The sequence below is a fragment of the Symphalangus syndactylus genome, chromosome 10 (genome assembly GCF_028878055.3).
Source record: "Symphalangus syndactylus isolate Jambi chromosome 10, NHGRI_mSymSyn1-v2.1_pri, whole genome shotgun sequence".
Taxonomy (NCBI): domain Eukaryota; kingdom Metazoa; phylum Chordata; class Mammalia; order Primates; family Hylobatidae; genus Symphalangus; species Symphalangus syndactylus.
Genome location: NC_072432.2, coordinates 115,051,534 through 115,069,188, shown reverse-complemented (window position 1 = coordinate 115,069,188; position 17,655 = coordinate 115,051,534). Strand labels below are relative to the sequence as shown.

The 17,655-nt window shown below is 60.0% G+C and overlaps 2 protein-coding genes across 20 annotated transcripts in view; both read right to left on the bottom strand.

Moving 5' to 3' along the window:
• DMTN (dematin actin binding protein) overlaps positions 1-4,732 on the bottom strand; it is a 28,415-nt gene extending 23,683 nt beyond the window's left edge. For 8 of the 18 annotated variants that reach the window (XM_055295571.2, XM_055295568.2, XM_055295573.2 and 5 more), the window contains exon 1: positions 4,623-4,732. The gene's annotated coding sequence lies outside the window, so the exon portion shown is untranslated. Of the gene's footprint in view, positions 1-1,688; positions 1,791-2,504; positions 2,829-4,622 lie in introns of those variants that run through there. The other 10 variants (XM_055295569.2, XM_055295578.2, XM_055295583.1 and 7 more) reach the window with 2 other exon arrangements.
• A 5,982-nt stretch (positions 4,733-10,714) lies between these two features.
• On the bottom strand, positions 10,715-16,669 carry FGF17 (fibroblast growth factor 17). 2 transcript variants are annotated; one of them, XM_055295589.2, is made up of 5 exons: positions 16,585-16,669; positions 16,367-16,403; positions 13,260-13,437; positions 12,918-13,024; positions 10,715-11,576 (listed from the first exon to the last, which is right to left on the bottom strand). In XM_055295589.2, the coding sequence occupies exons 1-5, from the start codon at positions 16,617-16,619 to the stop codon at positions 11,283-11,285; spliced, it is 651 nt and encodes a 216-aa protein (XP_055151564.1). In that variant the 5' UTR covers positions 16,620-16,669; the 3' UTR covers positions 10,715-11,282. The 2 variants fall into 2 exon arrangements, with proteins under 2 accessions (XP_055151564.1, XP_055151565.1); XM_055295590.2 differs by having other exon boundaries at positions 13,260-13,404.
• Positions 16,670-17,655: the final 986 nt, after the last annotated feature.

Below are 17,655 nucleotides of genomic sequence, written 5' to 3'. Positions count from 1 at the left end.
GAAGCTGAGAGGTGAACTTGCCGAAGGCCACCCAAATAGAAGCCAAGCCAGAATCCCTACCCGGGCCTGCCTGAGGCCAAAGCTAAGTGCTCTTTTCAATGAGTACCAAAGAGCCTACTTCAATCAAAATGTGGGACTTGGGGGTCCCACGTGCTAACCTTAGACAGTGGAGCCACCCAGAGTCCTGCTCGTTGATGGCATCTGTAGAAGAGCAGCTGGGAGTCTGGGGGCCTCTGGCTCCGGGCCACACAGGCAGCAGGGTCCAGCCAGGCTGGAGGCCAGCCGGTGCAGACAGTAAGCGAGTTATGAAACGAGACAAGTCATCCAAACAGGCTGGCGTTGGTGGGCAGGGAACTTTGCCCCACTTCGCCTTCTCCTGTTCTGTTCACAGTGCGACTGCCTGGCCCTCTCTCCCTTTCTTCCTCCTGTCTTTCTGCTTTCTCTCCTGGTCCCTTTTCTTTGCTTTCTTCATCTTTTCTCCCTTCCTCCCTCTTTCCCTTTCACCCTCTCCCCTACCCAGCCCCACCCCCGCAGTTACTGTGGCAACAATTCAATGCCAGAAATAAAGGCAGAATCCAGCTAGGTCACCAGTTCCCAAAACAGCATCCTGGGTGGGGAGGGGCAGGGAGGGTGGAGCAGTGCGGCGCGGCAGGGCAGGGGCCAGGCGCTCCCATGGGTGCTATGCATGCGTGTGATGTGGGTGGGGTAGGGCACCTTGCTCCCCGCCCCCCCGCCACTGGAAAAGGACACCAGGAGACTGAGGCCTGCTCTGGGCCAGTGGCTCATCAGAGGTGTCCCTTACTTAGGCCAAGCCTGAACTCCAAGTCTGTCCTAAGGCTGGCAGAGCCTGGGGACTCCCTCCTCTTCTCCCAGTTTCTCCCTCTCCCCTACTCCAATGTTTTTTACCCTTGTGTCTGCTGGGATGAGGGTTCCCCTAACCCAGCACTACAGGGCACCCTCTCACATTCGGATAAAGGACCAGGCCTGGGTGGGTGGGGAGCCCAGAGTCCCCCTGCTCAAGGCCTGCCCTCCCTTGTTCTCTTGATAACAACAAAACCGGGCCCAGGCGCCCCCTCCTGCCTCTCTAGCCCACGCAGAGACGCATCTTTGCAGCCATCTTCTCCTAGGTCTCTCTCTGGCTTGGTTTCTATGTGCCCTCTCCACCCTCCCTCTGAAGAGACCCCGCTTTCTGCTTTCTGCGTCCTGCAGCACCCTCAGGCCGACTGCTCCCCCTCCATTTATAGCTGGTCCTGTTGTACAAGTGGGACTGGCAGAGCTGGGGGAGATGCGGCCTCAATTCAGCTTTCTGGATCCTGGGGCCTCCCTGTTCCGGTCCCCACAACACCCAGGAGCTCTAGAAGAGGGATTCTGCAGACATCCACCCACAGGTGGACAACCTCACCCAGGAGTCTGACGCCTGACCACAGAGAGGCCAGCAGCATGGACACAAGATGGACAGGTGGGCACAGGCAGAAGCGCCCGCGCTGAAACCGTTGCAGGACACATGCACATGAGGAGACTCCGAAGCCCTGCGTGCCAGTTCACGCCCCCACTCTCCCATCGAGGCCCCCTCACTGTGACACATGGTGCTGCCAACACCCGCTCGCACCCACCCACCGGTCCCCTCCCTGGCATCCATCCCAGAGTAGTGCACGTGTACAGCAACACACACAGAGCCCTCCACTTACCCAGCTCTGGAGGCCTTCCCTGGGCTCCCCATTACCACAGCCCAACTGCCTTCCTTGTCTTGGACCTGTCCCTGCTCCCCTGACTCTCACAACCAGGCAACCAGTCCCTGGAAGGGACACAACGGGTGTGTCTGCCCAAGAAAGGGGGCTGGGCCTGCTAGGCCCTGAGGGACACAGCCAGGGAGGGGGAGCCCCAGAACCCTGTGGGGGCTGCATGTCTGCTCAGCCCTGGCCCCTTCAAGCACCCCAGCGGCGGGCAAAGGGGGAGCACTGGGCCTGGGCCTGCAGCTGCGCCCTGCTACAGCCTCACTCTTCACTCAGCCCCACCCCAGCCTTGCCAGCCACTGGCTGGGGGCAGGCCCTCCTCCCACTCCCCCTAAAAAGCAGGCTCCAAACAAACAGCCTTAGGCCCCTAAATTTACTGCTCCAACCCCCAGAGCATGTGGAGTGGTTGCGGGGAGGCCAGTGGGCCAGTATTCAGCAGAGAGGGAATGCTCCCCTGCCCACCCCGTGCCCCCACAGTCCATCCCTTCCATTGCTGGCCCACTCAGCTAGGTGGGCTAGGCAGAGATGCTAGCGAAGACGGGATTGGGCTGAGAGCAGTTCTCATCCTTGGGATGAGAACACCCCAGGCCCTCTTCCCCAGATCAGAAGGTTCCATTAGATCAGGCCCAGCTGGTCCCAGGGGCCGCCCATCCTCCCACTGAACAGGGCCCCTCCAGATACCCTGCTGCCACCCAAAGCCTGGCTTGCCAGCAAGCGCTGTGGCCCAGAGTGCCCACAGAGGGGAGGAGAGGCGGAGACCCTGCCACCTACCTCTTCCCAGACAGTGTGGCCCAGACGCTCTGAGGCCAAAGAGGCCCGAGAGGCGTAGGCCAGATCCACGGGCTGCCACTTCCCCCAGGAGCCTAGGTAATAGGCGTCTCTTCCAGGAACCCAGCCGCGCTTCCCCGGAGCACAAATAACAGGAAAAATGCCGGCTTAGGGTGGGTGGGCGGGGTGGGAGCTGGCGAAGGAGGGGAGCTGGTCTCGGCTGAGCGGTCTGATCTCCCCTCTGGGCCCCCACCCTCCTTGCCCCCACCCTGCTTCTCTGCAAGCCACGGCCGCCTGGATCCCCCGGTGCTGGGGAGTCCTCGTCTGGGGGCAGGCGGGCGGGCTGCCGGCTCCCCCACGCCCTCCCCGCGCCCTCCCCACCTCCAGCTGATAGCGTGTGGCTGGCGAGGGTGTGTGTGTGGATGTGCGCGCTCTTCCACCAGTGCTGCAGCTCAATCCATTTCAAACAAGAGGAGCATTAACCCAGCGTCATGACGAAGCAGAATCAGCCAGCACTGTCCTCTCCCTTTCCCACACCCCAGTCTGCAGCACTCACACTCACACACACACCCACAGGCACCCAGAGCCCCTCAGCCTCCTCTTAAATAGCCAGAGTTCAAGTTGCTGTGGGCGGCGGGTCGGGGAAGGGGGCTACTAATGACCCAGGCGGACAATGCCTGCTTTCTCCAGGCACCTGCACCTTCTACCCTATTCATGACCACCCCACCATCTGACAGCAGCAACTGAGGCCCAGCCTGTTGAGGTGGTGGTGCAGGCACAGGCCAGAATTGGTTACCCAAGGATGAGCTCTCTCCTGGGAGGGCAGAATGGAGGGATGCAACCAGGTCCTCAGTACCGAGACTTGAGCTGGCCCCTTGGTAACCTGATTCCCCTGGGAACTCCAATGGGATGCAGCAGAGAGAGAGAAGGACCCCATCTCTCCCTAGGGTGTCTTCATGAAAAAGGAGCTTCCTGCCCGGTAACCCCTGGGTCCCAGCACAGAATTTACAGGCACGTGCCTTCCCTGTCTCTAGCAAAGCCTCAACCACCCCAGGAGCCTGTCATTGGCCTTTCGGCCCCCCTGGGCAGGACGGGGAAGGACAACAAGCTTTGCCCTCGACCCTCGCCCTGGCCCCAACGTCCTCTCCACCTCCACACCGCAGACTTGCCTACCTAGGCAGCCCTCACCGTTGCCCTGGCAACCCTGCCCCCAGCCGGTCAGCTGATGGTATCAGCTGTTGTTGGGGAAATGTAGAATCTGGGGAGGGGGCTCTGGGGTGTCTGAATGGAGAAGCACAGGGGGAGGGGCTTGAGGGAAGAGGCCAGGAGCGGACAGAAAGTATCTGGCTGGTGGAGACAGAGAGGACAGTAACCTGAGGGATGGGCTCCAGAGAGAAGGGAGGACGGAAGGAGGCAGGTGGCTGAGAGGGGAGACAGAACACAGGCTGAGCTGCTGCAGCCGGGTGGGGGTGGCTGTGAAGGTACAGAGAAAACCTGGGGGTGGGGGATGAAGCATCAGATCCATGGAACTGCAGAGAAAAAGGCCAGGAGAGTGACGTGGGAGGGGGCATACCTTTAATGTGGCAGAAAGGGGCACAGCCTTGGAGGAGGAGCCACCCTGGCCATTGCTCCACAACCAGCCGGGCCTCAGCCCAGCCTCTCGGCTTTCTGTACCTTCAACCCACCCTTACTTGCCTCTAATCAGAGTCTGAGAGACAGAGGGGAAGCCCCAGCCCCACTCCAGCCCTAGATGATCTCTCTCGGTCCCTCCAGCGGACCAGGTACCGTGGGCTTTGACACCTCAGCCCTTTAGGATTCCTGATCCCCGCCGCACCCCGACCTGGGTTCCTCCCCTGCTATTGCCCCTCCCCCACCAGGCCCCACCCCAGGAGAGCTGTCTTCTGGTGCAAGGGTCCCCAGAGGTAGAGTTGGAATGAGCTGATGCCAGGAAGGACAGCTGTGGCCAAGGGCCTGGAACGAGGTGGGTGATGAGGAATGGGTAGGATCGCTGGGCCTGGGAGGAGGGGTGCCTCCTCCTATTGAAACCAGTGCATGTAGGGCAGAGTCGGGGGAGTCAAGGGGAAAGGGCGGAGGGGAGAAGGAGGGGAGGGTGCTCGGTACCTTCAAGGGCCCAGGGCGTGGGGCAGGAGCGCAGCAGCCTCCTCGGTGACATATACCTCCATCCCTCGGCGCATCTCCTCTCCGCCTCCTGTTGCCAAGACAACCTGCCGGCAGCTCAGGCCCGGCTCAGCCGCGGCAGCAGGGAGGGGGGAGGAGGAAGCTGTGGCTCCCGCTGCCTCTTCCTCAGAAATGGAGGGAGGGGGCCTGAGAGTGGGTCCTCAGTGCTGGGGCTGGGGGTTAGGGGACAGCTTCAGGAGCTAGGGTGCCCAGTGACCCCACCAAATGCTCCGTCCTATCTCCCTTCATGAGGCTCTAGAATTGGCTCTAGGGGTGACCTCAGGAGAACCCTAATTCAGGGCTGGAGAGCAGGCCAGTCTTGAAGAGTATGTAGCACTGGGGAGAGCCCCCACTCCAGGAAGCCTAGTGTGGAGCTCGGGACAGTGACAGACAGCAAGGCAGGGACAGTCCTTGTGCTGAAGGGCCAGAGGGGTTGCTCCAGCAGGGTGCAGAGGCCCCTGGGCGCTGGCTGCACTGGGCACGCGGCTGCGGACCCCACACCTCTGCCGTCTCTATGTGAGCACCTTCACCTGGTCCCAAACCCTCTTTCATTCCACCTGAGAAAAGTCAGAGCACGGGACAGCTCTCTTCCAATCCCTCAAGGCCCCATTCCCACTGTCCCCCACCATGCCCGAGTCTCACATTCTATCGGAATGTCCCTCCATGGGTGGGGCGGGCGGGCCACCTTGGGCAGGAAGACTGCTCAGCCCAGCCAGGCCTGGACCCAAGGGGACTGCAGAGTGAGGGCTCCCTCTGTCGACCTGAGGAGTGGTAGCTGCCAAGGTCATTTTGCTGCCAGGGATCTGGACTGTGTGTGTGTGTGTGTGTGTGTGTGTGTGTGTGTGTGTGTGTGTGTATTGGTGGTGGGCATTCAGAGGCAAGGCAAGGGGACCCTTCTCACCCATGCCATCCTCTACCCCCACCTTGTCACTATCCTTGTCCCATGGAAAGACTCACTCTGCCTCCAGCCTCCTCCCCCTGGGAAGGCCTCTGACCCCTCAAGGCCAGCTGAACTGAATTCCCCCATGGCTTGTCTGAGAGGGGAGGTTCTCCCCTTGAAAGCTGGCAACACTGAACAACAGGTGCCTGTTGGCTCAGGCCCCAGGTGAGTGGGCTTCCTCAGCTCTGCTCCATACCCAGCAGGCAGGAGGCAGCTGCCAGGGCTCTCGTACCTTTGGAAGTTCAGGAGTTCTCAAGACCTTGAGGATGGGCGCTTGTGTCCACAACACGGGGCCAGGGTTCCTGTGTCTCTCAGGCAGGGGGGTCCCAGGCCCCCAACGCCCCGTTCTTGGCTCCTTTCCCCACAAGGTCACTGATGCCAGATGTCCTGGGCGGACTCCGGCCCTGCTGCCTCCTCCCTCCCCCAGGCCCTCTCGATAGGCTTCTCTGTCCACGTCTGGTCTGTCTCACTCCAGTGCCCCCCGGCCCCACCCCACACACCTACCTGCTGGGCGGGGGAGCTATCTAAATATTAACTTCTGGAGAGGTGGAGCCAGGGCACCTGGACATTCAGGGAGGAGGGAAAGGGTGACAGAGACCTGAAGAAAAGGATGAGGGCCCCAAAGCCACCATTCTCACCAGAGATTGGGAGCCATGTGCCCCTGCCTCCGGGCATTGGACTCTGCTGCTCAGACCCTAGAGCCTCCACTCCTTCAGCATGCTGCCACCAGACCACTGCATCTGGCCCCCGCAAAGCCCCTCACCATCTCCTCCCTGCCACAGCATAAGGACCAAACTCTTCATCATTTGATCCAATCACTTCCTGCCACTTCTCTACATAAATTTCAGCTCCAGCCAAGTAGATGGAATGTTCCCCTTCCCTGGAGCACAGCTCCCATTTTCCCACCTTGATTCTCATGCCCGTTTTTCCTCTTGTCATTTTCCGCTCTGTTCATATTTTCTCCACTGAAATCATCTGAAATCATGCAAACCCCAGGCCTTCCACAAAGCCCCCACAAGCACCCTGGCCTGTGCTCTCTCCTGCCCCAGAACCCACGATGCCTGGGCACACTTTGCATGCAAAGTGTGGAAGCCGGGCAGAATCTAGAGTGCAGTGCTCACTAGCTGTAAGACAGTGAATGGCCTGGCATTTCTGAGTGTGAACTCAACCACATGTGCTACATGGGAACATCTCACTGCCCTAAAGAAGGATTGCAAGCAAGTGTGCCCTGAGTGTGGCCTAGCACATCTCCTGAGCTTGGTACATATTAGTTTTCTTATTCCCAATAATTCTTATCTCCCCTTTCCCTCTTTGGGGATGTATGAAAAAAAAAAAAGGTTGCTTTGTTATGTCATGTGTAAGAGAGGGTTTTCCAAAAGTCCCACCAAAGAACAAATAATTGCCTTTTTATGGGTTTATCCCTCCAATTAAATTTCAAGTGCCTTGAGAGCTCTATCTTGTCCATGTTTTTTAGCACAGGGCTTGAATGTTGTAGGGGGAAAATAAACACTGGGACTAACTGCTTAAGCCCCCGCCCCACCCACGTCTGCCTAAAGAAGGAGGGAGAAGGCAGGATTCTGGCCTCTCTCCTGCCTCCGCCCAGAGGGGTGCTGGGCCAATGACTTCTTTCTGGGGCTTCAGGTGGTTTATTTCCTCAATAAACATTTACCCTGTGTAACATACTGTGCTGGGCACTGTCGGGGAGGAAAAGATGGACTACTTCTACATCTGGGGCCCTTGCTATTTAGTGGAATCATGACAAACATATACATCATGACAGTTCTGGACAAGCTGTGACATGTACCATAAGGCGAGGGCAAGTGAATGGCTGGCAAGACCAGTGGCAGTGGAGACAGTCGCTCAACCCGGGGAAGTGCTGAGAGCCTATGGCACAGAGGAGGAGCCTGCGGTCTGGGTGTGTGTGTGTGCTAGAGCAGGACACGCCAGATGGCGGGAACCCTTCAAATGAGAATGGGGACGTGCTTGCTTGATAGAGTTGCAGTTTTCCAGCATTCTTAAAGGGGAGTTGTGGGGCTAGGGCTGAACAGGGAGACTGGACAGGGCTGGGCAGGAGTCTTAAAGATGACACTAAGGAGTTTGGCCGGGATAGCGTGGCCTGGGTAGAGCTGTAGTTGATGGTAGGGAAGGTAAGTGGAGCAAACTCGGATGTACTGGAGTGGAGGGCAGTGTTGGGAGGCACAGAGATGATGTAGGGAGCGAGCGGAGATTTAGACGGATCCCAGTGAGGTCTGGCCACGGTGCAGAGCCCCAGGGTTTGGCAGAGAGCAGTCACGTGCAAGGAGGCGGTGGCTGAGATGCTGAGGTTGCTCAGAGGGGCAGCTGGCAGACAGAGAGCAGAGCGGGAGGGAATCTTGGGTGAGGGTCCTCTGTGAGGAGCTGGGAAAGAGAAGCCAGGCAGGACAGCTGAGGGCAGGCTGAGGGGGGTGGGGTGTGGCTCGAGGAGAAACGGTTCTTTGCCATGGCAAGCGCTTGGGGCTGAAGACACTGGGGACTGAGACAAGGCTTTCGGCTTGGTCCCTGGAAAGTCACTGTCTCAGCGTCAGAGGGACAGGACTGAATAGAATGATGTAAGTGGAACCAGTTTGTGTGGCCTAAAGAGTGAATGAACGTCCCCCTCTGACGACCTGCTTGGCTCCCCTCTGCCTCGTCTGGCTGTTTGGAGGACAGGACGGAGAAAGGGGAGGTAAATTTGTGAGCCATTCTTAGTGAGAGTTCTTGGTAATCCCAAACTGGCGTGAGATTTGAGGCACTGGTGGCCGCTGCCGCCACCTCCCTCCACCTGGTCACATCCTCCCCTAAATGGGTTCATGTTTCCCCAACAGCAAGGGGCTATTAGCAATTAGCCCCCTGTGGCTACTCCATGCTCACACCTGCATAGACCCAGGCGCTCAGAGGCAAGCAGGATTGCTGAAGCCAGGTGTGGTCTGAGGACCTGGGGGAAGTCTCCTTCCTTCCAACCGCCTAGATGTGCATGTTAAATCTCCTCTGAAGTGCCATCATTAGGGATCTATTCTTGTGGCTTCTTCCTTTTAGCATCTTCGAAGTCACCACTAGTTCTGGGGAAATGAGCTGAACAGACTTCCAGAGCCTGAAGAGCCACCTGGGGAATGGCAGCGCCTGGACACTGGGCAGAGGCACCGAGAGGTGTGGTGAGAAGGCTCAGTCAGAGACCAGCCAGGGACCCAGAGACCCAGCGACCCAGGGTGGGAGCAGGCGCTGGACACTTCGGGGATGGGGTAGGATGAGGGCACTCCCTGGGACAGCACAGGCCTCCGGAGCGGCCCTCCCCCTCCCTCTCCCTTCTCTGTCCCTCCCTGCCAGGTCTCACCTCAAAAAGCAAGAAAGAAAACAGTGAGGGCTTTCTGGAGCCAGCCCCCAGAGGCCTGTCGGTGCTGGGGAGGTCAAAGAGAGGGAGGGAGGGGCCGGAGAAAGGCCGAAAAGAAAGCAGAGGCAAGACAAAGGGCCCCGTCCACCTTTGAAGCCGTCTCTAACCCGAGCGAGGGAGGGGCAGGGGTGGGCCGGAGAGCCGGGCTAGCAGGGAGGCAGTCTAGAGTTTTAAAGAATGTCTCAAATTCCTGCGGAAATCAGAGGGATTGTAAGAGCCCCCCTCCCCAACACACCTCCTTCCCAGCCTCCTCCCCAGCCACCCCCCAAAGTCCAGTCCTCTACACCTGGGGGGCCCCCAACCCTTTGTCCTCAAGTAATTGCTGGGTGTTGCCCCCGTTAAGTCCCATTGAACTCGCCAGTTATCAGCTGTGGCTCTAGACCACCCTCCCGACACGCATCCCAGAAAACTACCCCCAACACGGCACGGTCTTCACTGGGATTAAGGCTCTTTGTGATGGGGGAGAGAAAAAAGTAACCTGGTGAAAAGCAATTATGACGAGCAGTAGGGAGAATGTCTGTCCCAGGGCCGGGGACCTCCCTCTTGGCTGCCGCTGTCCCCACCCTCTAAATTGCCCCGTGGTGGGGGTGTCAGACTCTGCGCCGGCGCTCGCCATCAACTGGGACTGTAGCTGCACCCACCTCCCATTTTCACTGGACCAGGGCCTTTCCCCACTTCCTCTCTCCTTATTTTTAGGCCATTCTAGGGAGCAGAGAGGAGAAGGGATGTCTTTCATCCTTCTCTCTCCATAATCCCCCTCCTCAAGGTAGTCTCAGAAAGAAGAGGGAGGGGAGGGGAAACAGGCTGGAGCGGGTACATCCTCAGAAGAGAGGGCTCAGTGAGGGAAGGGGAAACTGAGGCTGGGGCCCCACCCCCAGAAGAGAGGGCTCACTGAGGGTGTTCCCCCTGAAGAGCTGACCTGGTGGGGTGGGGGGGGGTTGTCCCTGCGAGGAAGACCTCCCCCTCGACAAGATTAAAAGCCAGCGCAGTGAAGAGGCGGGTTTTATGGCCCCCAAGTTCCACTCCCCACACGCACACCTGGAGGCCCCTGGGAAAGCCCACCGGAGAAGCTGGGGTGGGGGCAGGGCCGCCCCTTCCTCCCCGCCCCTCTCGCCCCCTCCCCCCGGGCCATCCGGGCCTGGCCGCTGCCTCTAATTGAGATTTGCCCTCAGGTGTGGCCCCCGCCCCGGCCCCGCGGGGACTCGGGAGGACAGGGGACGCCTTCTCGCCCCCTCCCCCTTCCGGCCGCCCAGCCCCGCTTCCCGCCCCCGCCCTCCTCACCGGAAAAAAAGCAATCTCGCTGCCCGAGGAGGCTCCTGGCGTCCGCGGGCCAACCGGGCCCCGCCGGGCTCCGCAGGGCCCTCGCCTGCGCCTCGGGCCTGGGGCCTGGGGCCCGGCTGGATGCACGTCCCGGCCCCGGCCCCGGCCCCTCCGGGGGCTCGGGTTTTCTTCCCCAACAGGTAGCACGGGCCGCGCCGCGCGAGCCCAGGAAACCCGAGCCCGCGCCAGGGAGGGGCCGCCCGGCCTGGACGCGCCCGCCTCCCGCGGGGCCGAGCCCGCGGCCTCCTGGGGGCCCCAGCGCTGCGGGCCGCGCCTGCACCTGCCGGGGCCACGCCCGGCCGGGGACGGGCAGGCTTGTTTCCAGGGGTGCTCGGTGGTCGGATCCCCCGCCCCGCTTCAGATAACCCATTTGCAGGAAAATGGTTTTATTCCGGGGCTGGGAGTTGGGGGTGGGGTGCAGGCCTGGGTCGTGGAATGTGAGGAGTGGACAACCCTCTATTTTCCTCTCTCTCTCTCTCTCCCTTTCTTTTTTCCTGAAACAAACAAACAAACAAAAGTCCCTTCCTACAGTCTAGCCAGGAGGAGTTTGGGGGCTGGGGGCAGACTGAGGGAGATCCGGGGAGCAGATTTTGAGGACAGCCATCTCCAGACGGTTGTCTGCAAGGCCTTCAGTCGCTGACCTTTCAGCGGGCTTCAGGAGCCCGGCTGGGAGGCCGGCAGAGGCTGGCGGCCTGAGATCAGGGTGACACTCAGTTCCTCTCCAGGGCCTGCCACCCGTCCGGGAAGGGGGCACTGTGCCAGCCGCTCCTGGGGCACCGGCCTGCCCCTTCCCAGCTGGGGGCTCGGATGCTTCGCGGCCCTCAGGGTCCTCCCTCGGGGATCTGGCTCCCCTCCCGCCACCCCAGCCCAGTTCTTGGATTAAGAAGGGAAGGGGGTGGGGAGGCGGCCCCGGGGCTGCTGCCCCCTGCCTCCCAGACTACGTGAGGGGCTGGGGCCGCCGCGTGCGCTTGGTCCGGCGGGTGGGGGCGGAGCCCACAAACTCGAACTGCTTCTGCTTCTCAGCGTGGTTGGGGAAGGGCAGCTGGCCTTGGTAGAGGCGCTTGATGAAGTGGGCCTCGCGCTGGTTCTGGCGGCTGCGGGAAGCCTGGCGGGGCCGCCCCTGCCGCGTGAAGGCCATGAACCAGCCCTCGTGTCGGGCATTCTGGAAGGCCGTGTAGTTGTTCTCCAGCACGATCTCCGTGAACACGCAGTCTTTGCTCTTCCCGCTGGGCTGCGGGAGAAGCAAGGACAGGAAGGGCATTTGTCCACCTACCCTGGTCTGGGGTGTCGCCCTTAGGGCCTATTTTGGACGACTGAGGAGGGACAACGGGAACAACGGGGCCGTGAGCCCAGGGAACTCTGCCTGGTGAGATGGCATCCTAGTTAGAGAGGCAACAGTGGCCAACGAGAACACGCTTTGTGGACCTGAGTTGCAGGCTTGTCATTTAGCGGTCCTGTACCAGGCTGGGCCTCAGCTTCCTGAGATGCAGGTGAAGATCAAGCACCTGCGGCAGTTCCCAGCAAGCACAGGCCCTTAGCACTGAAATGCTCATGCAGCCTAGGTGAGGGGTGCTGCTGGGCATGGGAGAGGAGGCAGCTGCCTCCAATGAGAAGAAAGAAGGGTGCCAGTGCGGCCACTCATCCCACTCTGTCTGCAATCAGGGGTCTGTGCCCATTTCTACAGACAAGAAGCCTGAGTCTTGACAAAGATAAGCAAACCAAAGGTGATTTGGTCAGCAACAGCCAAATGGGAAGCTGTGATTGCCTGGTTTCAAACGAAGTGGAGTTCTCCCACCAGGCAGGGCCGGGCCTACTGTGTGCTTTGGTCACAGGAGCAGCTGCTTAGTGTCTGTCTTGCTAGCTGGAGCCCACTGGCCCCACTGAACTTGGGGGAGTTCCTGTCTTACATCTGTGCCCCTCAACAGCTTTCCACCCTTTCCACCCTGAACAGCTCTTAGTCCTCCACCCAGAGGCTGCAGTGTCAGGTAGATGCTAAGCTCTTACTGATGCCTGCTGGAGAAATACTCCTGACATCACCCCATAGATCCCAGTGGCTCGCCAGTCCCCTCAGAGGGCTAATAGAGTCCCGGGGACTCGTTTAAATAGAGAAACCAGGCCAGGCTCCGTGGCTCACACCTGTAATCCCAGCACTTTGGGAGGTTGAGGTGGGAGGATTGCTTCAGCCCATGAGTTTGAGACCACCCAGGGCAACATAGTGAGGCCCTATCTCTACAAAAAAAAAAAAAAAAAATTAGCTGGGCATGGTGGCATGCACCTATAGTGCCAGCTACTACTTCAGAGGCTGAGGTGAGACGATTGCTTGAGCCCAGGAGTTCAAAGCTGCAGTGGGCTATGATTGTGCCACTGCACTCCAGCCTAGGTAGCAGAGCAAGACCCGGACTCTAAAATAAAATAAGAAACCAGAGAGTGGCCCAGTGGGTGGGCTGAGAGTAGGATGGGAAGTCTTTACACAGGAGGGTGTGGCTCAGAGGAGAGAGGGGAGCATGATGCCCTATATGTCCCCACCCCAGCAGGGCTGATTCTCTGTTACTTCCCAGTCTCCCAGCCTCACCTTCCCGATGAGCTTGCCCCTCTTGTTCATACAGATGTACTTCTCGCTCTCAGCCCCTTTGATGCGAACCCGGCTGCCAAACGTGTCCGTCTCCACTATGAGCTTGGCTGTGGTGGGGGAGGGGAGAAAGACCTCCGTCCATCGGGGCTGCCGGCCTATGGCTACAGCAGGGGACCACCCAGCCACACTGACCTCCAGACTCAGGCGAAGGGGTTGGGGACGCTCAGGCCCTTGGGGCCCTCAGCCCTGACACAGGATCTGGGGATGGACCAGGAGGTGAGGCAGAGTGGAAGTGAGGCAGAGTGGAGGTGTGGGTGGCCTGGGGGGAGGGCCAACTCTCACCAAACTTGTTGCCGTCCTCGGCGGTGGCGGAGATGCGACGCCCGGTGACCTGCACGTGCTTGCCACTGGTCCGGCTGTAGAGTTGGTACTCGCGGATCTGCCGCCTGCTCAGCTGGTCGGTCATGGCGCCCTGGTCCCTCACGTACTGGTTAAAATTAGGAGACGGGTGATTCTCCCCCTTTGCGGTTACCAAGGGAAAAATAGTGTCAATTTGCTTTGGGTGACACCACCACTGGTCCATCCAAGGGAGAGGGGTGAGGAGGTGAATGTAGTGGGGACAGGCCACTTGTCCTGCAGAGTGAAGTGGGCATATGGCCATAACCTTCCCAGGCCCCTGGGTGAGCCGGTCATAACCTCTTTGCTTTGCGTCTACCTTACAGAAGGGACTGGGGTCTGCCCAGGCTGGGGGACACTTATTGACAGAGCACAGCCCTGGAATCAGGACTCTGGGAGCTGGAAGGAGCCCTTAGGGTTCTATCCCATCCTCATATTCTATGAAGGAGGTGCACGGGGCACACAGCTCATGAGGGACAGAACCCCTGTCCCTGCCTCTTAGACCAGAGCCTGTCATCTGCCCCAGAACTCCAGGGACATGCTCCATTAGCCAGGACAACCAGATTCCTTCCTCATCCTCCCCACTGGCCTTGAAAGACCCCGTGCCTAGCACACGGGCACAGAGCAGATGGTGCTGCGAGTTAGGGTCAGCAGAGAGCATGTGGGGGATTCTGAAAGCTCCTGCAGAGTCCCGTGAGCATTTCTTCAAAGCACTAACTGTGGAATCCTGAGCTCATACCCATCTTCTGCCCGGCCTCGCCTCCTGGTGCTCAGGGCCTTTCCAGTGTTCCTCCCTCCTCTATGGGCTGGAGCTGGGGCTAGGCACTACGGGACAGCAGGCAAGCAAGGTGCCTCCTTAGCGGAGGGAGGCAGAGGCAGCACCAAGAGGACAGGCACTATCAGCGGTGGCCCAATGGCTGCCCCTGCCAAGCAGCTCCTTAGCCACAGTGTAACAGAGGCTCCTGACCAGTTGGTGGGATGCGCCCGCCCACCTGCTTCCCCTTTGGGTTGGGGGAGAGGAACCATTTCCCCCCACGCACTGTGCAAAGCCAAGAGGAGTACCGCCTCCCAGCTAGGTCTCTCCTTACCCATCTGTAAGGCTGAGTGGGAGAGACTCAGAGTACTTCTTCCCCTCCATCCTGCAAGGTGCGACCCGGGCTAGGTTTCCTGGCTGCTGGCAACAGCCTCAGCTCTAGCATGAGAATGCACCTTTTTTGCTGTTTCTCTCTCCACCTGGATGCTGCTGCTTGTGCTGGGACAGCTTTTCCCAGCCCCTGCCCCAAATCCCTAATCCCACCTTTATCCCAGGCCCAACCTCAGCCATCTGGACAGAGCTAGACCCAGATCAGCATCTGTTAGGGGCTACTGTCTCCTAGGGAGGGGGTGGGAAATATCACCTTTGAGACAGGGGGAGTGAGGGAGCAGCTCTCGGAGCTGGACGTTTAACCTGCGTAGGGTTAACGCTTCCTGTACACCATTGCTCATTTCCAATTGCAGCTCCCCATAGAGCAGCCTCTGCCCAGCCTCTGCAAGACCTGTCCCTCGCCCCACCCTGGAGCATTTGGGGTGGAGGACCTGCCCAGCCTGCCCCTCGCTGGCCTCCCTTCCAGGGGGTGGAGTCCTGCCTATCCCAGCCCCGCCTCCTGGCCCAGGTTCAGGCCCTCCGCCCCTCTTGGCCGACGGCCTCCTCTGGCAGTCTGTTTCAGGTCAGGAGCAGAGAGCGCCCCCCCGAAACCCCCTCCTTTCCTCGTCCCCCTTCAAGCCTTTCACAAAAGCAGCCCCACGCCCCCCCACAGCCCACAACCCACAAGTCCCTCTCCCCGCGGGACCTAGCCTGTCCCTTTCATGTTCCCGCTGCGGGAGGACCTCCCCTTCCACCACTGCAGACAGCTGCTTGTCAGACAGCCCCTCAAGCATGGCTGTGGTCCGGCCTGCTGGCCCCCCCTCCCAGGGGGGTGAGGGGGCACTTCAAGGGGGAAAGGACCGCTTTGCCACCTTCCCTGAGTCCTGAATGGGGCCTCAGCCAGGCCATAAACGCCCGGCCAGCCGCACCATTGTGCTAGTTCCCCTCCAGAACAGGTTGGGCCCACCCCCAGCCCCCTCCCAGCCAGGCTGGGGGCTTTCTTCTGGCTCCCCCTGGATGTGTGAAGCAAAAGGCCTGGAACGGGGCTGGAGCAAAAGGGGGAAGGAAGGGGGGGGCAGTTGTCTCTCCCTCTCCCACCCCCCCACTGCTTCAAAGGCTGCCCCTTTCCCTCTCCCAGAGAAAAGGCATTTACCTTCAAAAAAAAGTCCCCACTGGATATGAAGAGAAGCGGGCCTCTGGCCTGGGAAAGCCAAGCGATCTCTCCCCAGAGCGGTTCTGGACCAGTGCATTTTAATAGCTGCACTTTTATGGAGGATCACAAAAAAGGGAGCAAGCCTCGCACTGGGGGCTGAGACTTGGGGGTGGGAGGTGTGCATGGAGGGAGGTGGGGGGCTGACTTGGGGTTGGGGGAGTGTGGAGAAGCAAACCCTGCATCCCGTCCCAGTCCCAAACAAACCTCTTTGGGCTTGACCTCTGTGCCCTCTAGGTGAGGAGTCACCTCACCCTGGCCAGGCATTCTGGACATGCTCACAAGACCCCCACCCCAGGCATCCATATTGATGGGAGTGGGGTGGCGAGAAGGACATACAAGTGGTTTTGCATCAAAACCTGTCCTTTCAGGTACTGGCAAACCCAAGCATCACCTGAGCCATCACCTCCACCCGCTTCCAACCGCTCCAGGCTCCATCCCTCAAGTCTGGGGGAACCCGATGGAGAGGGAGGGAGAGGAGCAGAAACCCAGGGGAAGTGGGGAGGGTCCTCAGAGGGAGGACAGAGATAAAACCTCAGTCAGACCCCTTCCCTGCCCTCCCGGTCAAAGGCTCACTCCCCTCCAAACCTCAGTGCCTCCTGGACCCAGGGAGAGGCCAGACTCTGCCTCTGGCCACCTGAAAGGAGCCGGTCCCCTGCACCCGCCCTGGTCAGGTGGGGTGGGAAAATTGGGGGAAAGCCGGTGGGAACGCCCGCCTACCTGAGTTTGACAGCAGAGAATCAGCAGTTGTAAGCACCTGTGCGGGGAGAGGAGGTAAGCCCAGGTGTGGGTACCAGCTGCAAGCCTAGGGTGCACCCAGGCCCCCGCCCCCGCCCTGCCAGCCCCATGCACGCGCACGTGGGAGTCCCGGGAAGAGGAGGGCTGCCCTGAGGCTGGAAATGGCAACGAAACTCCAGTGGGAGAGGTAGCACACTTACAGAGTGAGGTTGGGCAGCAGGCGGGCGGCTCCCATCGCTGGAGAGGTTCCTCAGGCGGTTGCCCCCCTGCCCCCAAGCTCAGGAGCAGATGTGGGAAGTCCCCAGGGGTAGAGTCCCAGAGAAGCCAAGGTCTCTCCGAGCCACAGGTTTTCAGGGGGGCGAGGAGGAGAGAAAGGGGAGGAGGAGGAGAGAAAAGAGGGAGGAGGAGGGGGAGGAGGAGGGCGTAATTGGGAGACTGAGGTATGAGGTGTCCACCTTCCTGGCCAGTGAGGCTGCAAAGCAGATGCGGGTGGGGGCGTGCGCGCTGTGCCCTCTGGGCTGCCAGTCTCTCCTGGGCCACCCAGTACAGGGATGGAGCAGTGGGGGCCTTCTGAAGGAGGTGGCCCTGCTGTCTCCTGCTCTATTCCTGACCCTCACAGACTGGCCAAACTTGATGCAGGCAAACTCGATGTGTGGCAGGCCAGGGACGGGGAGCCCCTCCAGGTCTGCGTCTCCTGCCCTCAGGTCTGGCGCCCCACCTCCCCGCGGGTGAGCTGCAGGTGTCAAGCGGGGCTGGGGTCTCTGGTTCTGGCTCTGGAGTGGAAATTCCCAGAAGCAGCCTTAAAAGGAGGAGCCTCCCTCCAGGGGGCAGGGGTGGGCTTGGCTTGGAGCAGCTGATTGCCCGGGAAGGAGGGGTTAAGGCTGTCCTGACCGGCAGCAAATACTGGGTGCAACAGGTTGGGGGTCAGAGGTGGGTTGGCAGGTACAGATGGAGGTCTAGGAAGAATCCCAATGGAGAGTTGCAAAAGATGGCCTGAGACAGAGACTCGGAGAAGAGCTGGGTGTCCTGGCCTAAGCCCCTTTTCCCTGGGCCTCTGTAGTTCCATCTGAGAAACGAGGACAGGAATGCCTTAGGGTGTTGGGGGGTCAAGTGTGAAATCGGCACATAGCAGACTTCAAGATGTCTGTGTTCTGAGACCCAGCTCCACTCACCATTCTGCATCCCCTTCCTTCCAGTGCCTGTCCCTGGAGCCTCTCTGAGCTAGGAGCAGCTTGGAGTCCCGTCCCTGTGTCCCGTGTCCCTGAGCAGCT